The 9859-nt window shown below is 39.3% G+C and overlaps 1 protein-coding gene across 1 annotated transcript; it reads right to left on the bottom strand.

Annotated features, from left to right (window-relative positions):
* Window positions 1-48: 48 nt before the first annotated feature.
* Window positions 49-9570, bottom strand: LOC117985322 (fatty acyl-CoA reductase 1-like). Its single transcript, XM_034972008.2, has 13 exons — window positions 9367-9570; window positions 7639-7842; window positions 6178-6329; window positions 5602-5692; window positions 5307-5452; window positions 4574-4683; window positions 3433-3516; window positions 2704-2812; window positions 2301-2377; window positions 1629-1791; window positions 1279-1429; window positions 757-863; window positions 49-183 (listed from the first exon to the last, which is right to left on the bottom strand). Exons 2-13 carry the CDS (start codon window positions 7831-7833, stop codon window positions 81-83), a joined length of 1488 nt encoding a protein of 495 aa, XP_034827899.1. The 5' UTR covers window positions 7834-7842; window positions 9367-9570; the 3' UTR covers window positions 49-80.
* Between the last annotated feature and the right edge of the window lie 289 nt (window positions 9571-9859).

Raw genomic sequence — 9859 nt, 5'->3', positions numbered from 1 at the left:
TTAATATTACAGGGTAAGTATGTAGGTAGATAAATAAAAATCTAAAAATAGATGAATGCCTAGTGCCTACTTATATTAATTTATTTTAATTTTAATATCAAAAAATATTTAATAAATAAACAGCATGCGTATGCCAGTAAAACGTAAAATAGTGTTTTCAGTGACATATGAAGATAGTAGAGCCTGAAACAAAAATAAAACATTATTGTATACTATCCATAGGTACTAATATTATAAATGCGAAAGTGTGTCTGTCTGTCTGTCTTGTTAGCCTTTCACGGCCCATCCGTTCAATCGATTTTGATGAAATTTGGTACAGAGGTAGCTTGCATCCCGGGGAAGGACATAGATTACTTTTTATCCCGGGAAATCAAAGAGTTCCCACGGGATTTTTGAAAACCTAAATCCACGCGGGCATCATCTAGTACCTACTATATATATTAGTATATTATACTAGCTGATGCCCGCGACTTCGTTCGCGTGGATTTATGTTTTTAAAAATCCCGTAGGAACTCGTTGATTTTCCGGGATAAAAAGTAGCCTATGTCACTCTCCAGGTCTTTGCCACTTACCGGCTTGCCACCTTATTGGTACGCCACTGACTGTGGCGTATCACGGCTCCACTCGTGTGGTCTCACTGTAGTGGGTACCTACCTATCGAAATTTATCGGTGGTCGGATTGGGCCCCCTAGGGCTCTGCACCCAGGTGCACCGCAGCCCTTGAAACCCCGGGTAAAAACGGCCCTGAATACCTACCGTTTCATGTGACGCCTGGCTTGCGGTAGAGTTGACAAGTCCTCCTTGGCGATGAATTTCCGAACACCGAGGTGGTAGTTTTTCAGGAACTCGATGTAATCCATTTTCTGGAATGTTCAAAAATAGGTATTTAGATATAGTACCTACGCATTGCCATCTCGTCCTGTCGCGTACCTACTGTACTTGTAGGTAATAACGTAGTTACTTAAGTGTATATACCTACCTAGTACCTACCTATCTTCTTTGTAAGTATGTACCTAAAGGTAAGTACCTAACTAAGACTTGTCATGCTTGATCTTTAAAAATCATATGTACATATACCTACATACCCACGCAGACGAATTCTGATTTGTAACTGAGTGTGAGTATAGGATTGTTCTATCATCTGTGTCAGAAAGAGTCAAAATTCACCTAACTACCTACCTAGGTAGGTACCTATTTAACCAATCAAAATAGGAAAAGAACAAGAACCAACCAATACCTAGGTATTTAAATAATAGAGAGACTAGTTTTTGATCTTACCGACAAATCCGTATAGAAGATTTCATTTTCCTTTTCATTTATTTGGTTTTTCAAAGATCGGAAATAGTCATTTTTGAATATCCATGTTCTTGAAGTGTAGTATTGCAGTAGTTCCGTCCCTTTACGAAGACGTTTCTCTATTCTTACCATACTGCAAGAAGAAGAAGGCCAAGGTGACGATGGCATGATGAATTAGATAAATTTACATTAGGTGCTGTGGTAGCGGGTGTGCTGGGTGTGGTCCCCCCTCCCCCACGACTAATCTCATACCCCGATTGCAATGTCGAGCTATCGCGAACAATACGTGTTACCCACTCTAGACATAATGCAAAAGTAAAGTTAAAACTTACAAAGTCTTCTGTCCAAACAAAAATAGAAGTAAATCGATGAAGTATGCCGGCAGTATGTGAAAGAAGAACTCTGCTATTTTGTGCTGGTAGAGAAACTTCTTCGGTGACCCCGCCGGGTAGTAAAGAACACGGGATGGCGGGTATTGCAATACATATTCTTTCACTAAAACAACAAGAATCTAATATTAAATGACGAATCTAGTATTAAAGAAAAATTAATCGTGGAAATGTATGTACGCGCATAACTTCCGAATACTTTCCACGGGATTTTTAAACTTCTGAACGCACGAACATCAGCTAGTTAACAATAATAATTGTTTACTAGCTTCTAGTCTAAAGTCTCAAAAGTACATGATTTCTATTACTGAAGATAAACTCGAACACATTTGAAATATACAACTCAAAACGCCTTAAACTATACTAAAATAAAATTGAGTCTAAAGTTCCCGATTTCATAACTTTTTTTTGTATGATTACAGTAAAGTTTCAGAAACTTTCATTCAGTTTCTGCTCTTCCTGTAATTTTTATTTTGTGTTATTAAACCGTTTTATTCGCCAGTTTCTCAATCATTACCTACCAAACTCAATTTCAAGTAGGTTTGTAGTTTACAATACTCAGTAGCAAGCATACCTATTGTAATAATTACTGCACAGTGCACATATATAACTTACTTTGATTCGTGGCTTCGTACCAAGTTACTTTAGTGATACCGGAATCCGTAATGTTGCAGACTCTTATGTCCTTTGGCCTGCAAATGGTTAATCTTGTAACTTGTCTTAGATCACTTTCTAACAAGTATATTTTTCAAAAAAGGTTTTCTGCGATACAGCAGGGAGTTAGTCTAAGGGCTCTTATAAAACGTTTTTTTTTAATATAAGTAGCGAGGTAGGGTAGGGTCACCTGATTTTAAGTAGGTAAGTATTTACACACAAAGAGACCTTACGTCTCTGCATTGCTGTAGGCTTTCTGAAGGTTCCTCAATTGGTGCACAAACTTAGTAAACTATAATAAATCGGGCCCACTCTCTACTAACCAATTTTGTAATTTGTGGTGTTTCAAGAATTCTATACATACCGTTCCATTCCAGTGATGTAGGCCAGAAGTATGCAGCCGTTTATTACCATATCGACGGGCATAAAGTCCATTGAGGTATCTTCCTTGCAATATGAGGAATGCAGAACACCTTCATCAAATAATCATAAGTTTAAAAAAACGGTGCCCGACTTTCGACGTAAATCTTCTTGGCCTCTTACGCCCTTGTGTAAGTATTCAAAAACACAGTTTACTTACGACTAACACTACAGTTTCAGGTCCATCTTTGACAAACTTTAGCAGTATGGCCGTAGCCAGGGGGAGGGGGAACTCTGGCTGGCCCTTGTGTAAGTTTTCACAGTTTAGGTACAACTTACACTAGAGTTTCAAAAGTGAATCTTTGACAAACCTTAGCAGCATGGCCGTAGCTGAGTCCCCCCGTTTTCCCCCTTGCTACGGCCATTCTGTGAAGGTTGGGGGTCCAACAAAATTATTCTTAAAATGTATTAGTATTAATTTTGTAAATTCAAGAAGTATAAGAATTTCATAACCACTACTTCAATTTACCAAATGCGCATGGATTTAAGTTCTTGAAAATCCCGTGGGAACTTTTAATATTCCAGAAGTGCTGATTTATTAAAAAGAAATGAGGAAGTAAATTGCTAGGTACGCACTTTTGTGTTCATAAGCTTTTAAAGAAACACTGTCAGTCGTAATAGATAATGTAATGGATTCTGTCTCCTGTGGATAGTAAGGATAAAATTAGTTTACCACTAGCCCCAGCGTAGACAACTCCTGTTGGCCCATTTATGTTATCAACCCATCCTGGCATTGGTTCTTTATATGTAGCTACAACTGAAAAAAACATAGGTGTACCTATAGAAATGTAAATAATTTATTGTCTTTATTTGTTCTTTTATAGCTCACAATAATAATTTATTCCAAAAGCGATTAGGTAGATAATAATTTACAATGATTACATCATCAAAACATAAGGTGGCTTACAGAAAGGAGGTGCTTTTACACAACAGACGATTCAACTGTCAAATTTTAATTATGCATGCCTGATTAGTAGGGTGAAACATTTTTACTGCAAAATACAAAGTACCGTCTTATTGTAAAAATATGTTTCTGCAAATAAAGTGACCGGCAGCTCGATTGCAGTAGAATGACAGCTACACAATGTCACGATTGCAATCACCTCTGATTGGTTGACGCTCGCTTACTATTGGCTACAATATGCATTGTTGCAACAACAGTAGCACAAATTCAGCCAATCACAACAATTGAGATTGTAATAATGATTGACGCAGGTTTTACGAAATCGCCCTCCTGATTGGTTGATGCTCGCTCACTATTGGCTACAATGCAGTGTTGCAACAACAGTAGCACAAATTCAGCCAATCACAACAATTGAGATTTTAATAGTGATTAATGCCGGTTTTACGAAATTGACCTACAGGGGAATTTATTTTTAAGTTTATGTGCCTCATTAATTATTATCACCAGTACACCATCGTCTTACAAATTCAACAATTGACGGTCAAAAAGTGTACCCATTTTGATTAGCTGCTTTGAATTTCAGTTAGAAAGTTATTATATTTTGTGTCATGAAAATTATATTTTCGTATTTGGCTGAGAAATCCTTTTTTTTAATCTTTATTTTTATGGGACTTGTCCGACACGGACACGTCAGCCCCATCGTTACCTAAATTACAATCTAAATTTCATAATGGAATGCAACAGATACCTACACCCGAAGAGATATTACTGCTTATGCAGGAAAATTTCAATAATCGATTTAAAACCTTCTGTTGTCGGTATACCGAGAAGACTCATATTAAAAAGTTTCATAAGAGTTATAACGCAGAATGAATACACATTTTATTTATAAATAAATAGGTATTTTTACCTATAGAGGGCCTCGCGATAGCAATCGTGAACTTTCCCCTGTACTGGGAGACTACATCCTCGGTGAGGTTCTTAGAATATCCGTATGTGTTGACGTAAGGCTTGATCAATCTGTAAATATAAAGTAAAACTGGCTATTTATTTTTATTGATTTATTTATTTTGTACCAAAAACATTTACAGTACTCAAGAGCAAAAGTGGACAGGGAAGCGCTTATCTCTATGAGAAATCTCTACCAGTGACCCTTGGCAGTGTGAGAGGTAGTAATGAGAGTAGAATAGGTACAAGAAGAAGAAGATTTTTCATTGTATACTTATCTACGCTAGCGAGCGTTTGAGACTCTGGGCCCATGGTCATCAGTAAGACCAATATATTTTTTCCATCTACGGTTATCTGGGAAGAAACATATTGTACCTATCTCAAAAGATTGCCCAGTGAGCATTTTTGGTCTTTGAGCGTAACACCCATAATCAGTACCCTTGTTAAAAATGCGAAAGTGTGTTAGTTTGTTGGTTTGTCCTTCAATCACGTCGCAACAGAGCAACGGATCGACGTGATTTTTTGCATGGGTATATTAAAGACCTGGAGAGTGACATAGGCTACTATTTATCCCGATAAATCAAAGAGGTCCAACGGGTTTTTTTTAAATCTAAATTCTAAATCCACGCGTACGAAGTCGCGGGCATCAGCTAGTAAAAATAAAAAGTAGAGAAAGGAAAAATTGAAAAACATACTCAGGCTGTATTTTCATTAGCATTTCATCGCTCATCCATCTAACACAATCGATGATGTCCTGAGGCCTGTGCAGCGAAGGGTACACCTTCTCTTCTACCACCTTGAGCTCATCGTGACAGAAGGACGTTGATATGTCAACAAATACCTGGAAATTATCATTTTATCTAATCTAAATCTAAATTAGGCCTGTACTAAATAGGGGACGGGACGAGGTTACTTAGCACTTGCTTTAATGATGAAGGAAATTATCGTGAAAAGAATAATCGTGATAGGATAATATCAAAGAAAACTTACTTCTAGATTTTCGATTCCTTCAGCTAACTCTAGTACACGTTTGGTTCCAATAACATTTGAAGTGATTGCATCTCGAAGATTCATATCAAATCTGGAAAGTTTAAGTATGTAATTTTATATTATGTTACGTACACAAAGTTGGTATAGTACCTATATGTACCTAAAATATCGTCTTACTTAGAGCCTCGATAACTCAACGGTTAAAGGAGCGGACTGAAAACCGAAAGGTCACCGGTTCAAACCCCACCCGTTGCACTATTGTCGTACCTACTCCTAGCACAAACTTTATGCTTAGTTGGAGGGGAAAGGGAAATATTAGTCCTACCCTTATTATAAATGCGAAAGTGTGTTTATTTGTTGGTTTGTCCTTCAATCACGTCGCAACGGTGCAACGGATTGACGTAATTTTTTGCATGGGTATAGATAAAAACCTGGAGAGTGACATAGGCTACTTTTTATCTCGGAAAATCAAAGAGTTCCCACGGGATTTTTAAAAACCTAATTCCACGCGGACGAAGTCGCGGGCATCAGCTAGTATTTTATAAAAATAAAAATAAAATTACACGGTAATTCTACCTGACTGAAGCAGCACTGTGGAAAACGATTTGGACCTCTTTCTGCAATATACTTCTATCCTGAGCGGATATTCCAAGATCATCTTCTAGAATATCGCCAGGTATCACGCAGAGCTTGGAGAACACGCTACGATCCTTGATTTTTTCAAAACACTAAAAAGAGTATAAAAATAAATATGTAATGCAAAGCAATCTGATCCTATAGTATTCATAGACCAGAGGTCGCAGGACCACCCCTGCCCCCTCCAAAAAAATAAAGCATTTGAGCAATAGCTCAACCGGTAAAGGAGTGGACTGAAAACCGAAAGGTCGACGGTTCAAACCCCGCCCGTTGCACTATTGTGGTACCTACTCCTAGTACGAGCCTGACGCTTAGTTGGAGAGGAAAGGGGAATATTAGTCATTTAATATGGCTTCGTGGAAAAACAAAATATCACCTAACTGGTGCTAACTGAATATGTTCCTACAGGGGTTGAGCGGTGCTGGAGGGGTGTGATGACGTGACGCGAGAGCTCAATGATTCGTCAACTTGTGACAACTGTCATCCTCCCGCATCGCTCCACTACCGATTATAAATGCGAAAGTGTGGCTGTCTGTCTGCTAGCCTTGCACGGCCCATTCGTTCAACCGATTTTGACGAAATTTGGTACAGAGATAGCTTGCATCCCGAGGAAGGACATATGCTACTTTTTATCCCGGAAAAACAAAGAAATCCCACAGGATTTTAAAAACCTAAATCCACGCGGACGAAGTCGCGGCCATCATCTAGTTTTTTAATACGGACGGAAGGACGTTTGGGTAACGTTTTAAAAATCTTATCTGAGGTACCTAACTCTATTGAGTTAACTCAGATAGCGCCTAAGAAGTTTTACTTCAAAAACTAGCTGATGCCCGCGACTTCGTTCGCATGGATCTAGGTTTTAAACCTCCCGTGGCAACTCTTTCCGGGATAAAAAGTAGCCTTTTTCACTCTCCAGGTCTTTAACTATATATGTATGTGCAAAAAATCACGTCAATCCGTTGTGACGTGATTAAAGGACAAACCAGTAAACCAACAAACAAGCACATTTTCGCATTTACAGAGGCGTCTCTAGCCCTTGTGGCGCCCGTGTGCAACCAGTACCCTGGCGCCCTCTAGTCTAGTAGGAGCAGGGTCAAAATGGAATACTAACAGTTATATTTTCAAACGGAAATTCGGATGCAAATGGTGCAATTTTAAATGATGACGGCGTCGGCCATAACACGAGAGCAGGTTCTTTGAGAGCGCCGCCGGCATCGACGCGTCTTTGGAGGTGTCGCATTAGAGGGCGCTCGGCGCCCCCTTAGACCCGGCGCCCGTGTGCGCCGCACACCCTGCACCATAGGTAAAGACGCCTCTGCGCATTTATAATAATATAAGGTAGGTAGTGATTAAAGCCTACTTAGGCACGTATAGTAAAAAGTAAGTGTAACTTATACTTACCCTGGTATTGGTTATCTCATTTAGTCGTTCCCGAGGGCTCTGCTCCTTCTTCTTCCTCAACAGCAGGTAAATGACCTTGATATCTGGACAGCATCTCAACAACTTCTCAATCAAGATCTTGCCTATGAAGCCACTGGCGCCAGTTATGAATATAGATTTGTGAGCGTAGTATTCCACAACCCCTATGGATGACATTGTTGCACCCTGGAACACCCGCGGGGTGATTACGTAAAACGTCGCAGTAGCGACAGCAACGCGACAGCAGTAGCAATGCGACAGTTCATTTGCTGTCTCTCTTCTTCTTCTTCTTATTTTGCTTTGTGGCTATTGCTGTATCTCTCTAGCTGCTGTTACGTGTGACGTATGACAGTAATGATCGCGAGATTTACCCCTGTCGCAAGCCTGTCGCGAGATACGTAATTAACCCGCCGCAAACTGAGCTCGGAAACGTGTGTCCATCTATCTATCCCAGACTAAAAAGAAATATACAAATTCGCCGTCCGGAATAGATAGACGGACACATGTTTCCGAGTATACACCCTATGGTGGGTGTTTTAGGGTGGATAAACGGAATAAACCGCGGGTTAAAGATCGCTACATAGACTGTATCGTTAGATCGTTAGATAGAGAAAAGTTGTCGTAGGCGAAGGCCAAAAACAAACTTACTAGCGATACAAACTGGACAAGTGCGAGTTGTACTTAAAATAAAATAAAAAAAATATTCAAAGGAGATAAGGGCCTCCCCCAAAAAATTTCTAACTGTTAATTTTAAAATTATAAGTAACTAGCTGCCCTGGCGCACTTCGTTCTGCCTAACAGTCGATTCAATTTTCTTTAAATTTTTCTCTCCGTGAGAACCATCTTCGTACTTCAAGGAATATAATAAAAAAAGAATTAGCGAAATCGGTTCAGCTGTTCTCGAGGTTTGCGATGACCAACACTTTTAGTGATTCATTTTTATATTATAGATAAAAAAATATATATATTTGAGACCTTCACAACATGTGCCAAACGGTATAGTTTGCAAAACTTTGTTTTTTAATTTTCTAATATAACCTCCAAAAGTGACCGGATATTTATTAACGTTACACGCCCGTGCTTCAACTTAATCCGTTCAGTATATTCGAAACAAAATGGCTGTGACAGGCAGACACATAAGTGATCATCCATACTAATATTATAAATGCGAAAGTGTGTCTGTCTTTCTGTCTGTCCGTCTGTAGCTTGCATCCCGGGGAAGGACATAAGCTACGTTTTATCCCGGAAAAGCAAAGAGTTCCCACGGGAGTTTTAAAAACTGAAACTCACGCGGACGAAGTTGCGAGCATCAGCTAGTACCTAAGTAGTAAATTATATGAGTTTCGTTTTTTCATTCAGAAGTATGAGACTCTAAAAACTAGGTAAGTACATACTACCCGTGCGCGATAAGTTGAGACTCGCCTGGAATGCAACCCTCCGCCCGCTTGCCCTGTAACTTCCCCTCAAGCTCCCGTGTTGTACTGTAGACAACGCCATTTTTTTAACATCTTAGTCTAGTACTTGCTTACGTCACGCAACGACGACGCGCTCCGATTTTTGTCTACAGTACAACCACGCGTCTGTGGCGTCACCGCCCCCCAGGTCTCAACTTATTGCGCACGAGTAGTAGCAGGATTAATTTAGAATCTTAGCATAGTAAAAATATGATCAAAGAAAATTAGGCAAAATAAAATAAAGCAAAGCACTTACGATGTCTTCAACTGATCAGTGATTACTAAATGTCATTTTAAAGAAAATTCAAAGGTAAGTATTATAAATCATTCAGACCATGTTTTATTCATAAAAACACGAGTAAAAAATTAAGTGCGATATTGCGGCTTTATTACGCCTTTGCCCCTGACGACAATTTTAGCACGCAGCTGCCGTGTCACGACTCACGATCTGGTGCCCTTCAGGTCAATTTCGGAAATCCTGCAACAATCATTATTACAATCGCAATTGTTGTGATTGGCTAAATTTAAGGTATTCTTGTTGCAACAATGCATTGTAGCCAATAGTGAGCGAGCGTCAAACAAACAAAGGTGATTGCGATCGTGACATTGTAACTGTCATTCTACTGCAATCGAACCCCTGGGGCCTGGTACATTAATTGCTCGGACTCACACACGAAGGGGTTTTATAACGTTACCACAAATTCATAGTTTTCGGATGTTTTCCTTTACTTGTGCATAAGACTCTACCT

This window comes from Maniola hyperantus, chromosome 9 (genome assembly GCF_902806685.2).
Source record: "Maniola hyperantus chromosome 9, iAphHyp1.2, whole genome shotgun sequence".
NCBI lineage: Eukaryota > Metazoa > Arthropoda > Insecta > Lepidoptera > Nymphalidae > Maniola > Maniola hyperantus.
The sequence above is the reverse complement of the archived record's forward strand: the minus strand, read 5'-3'. Positions and strand labels throughout refer to the sequence as shown.

What these genes read in the sequence shown, in the direction of transcription:
- LOC117985322 (XM_034972008.2), bottom strand. Translation starts at nt 7,833, where the DNA reads ATGTCATCCATAGGGGTTGTGGAATACTACGCTCACAAATCTATATTC. An exon ending in GTACGAAGCCACGAATCAAA is followed by an intron (nt 1,792 to 2,300) that starts GTAAGTTATATA and finishes TTGTTGTTTTAG; the next exon opens with TGAAAGAATATGTATTGCAA. An exon ending in TTGTTTGGACAGAAGACTTT is followed by an intron (nt 1,430 to 1,628) that starts GTAAGTTTTAAC and finishes TTCTTCTTGCAG; the next exon opens with TATGGTAAGAATAGAGAAAC.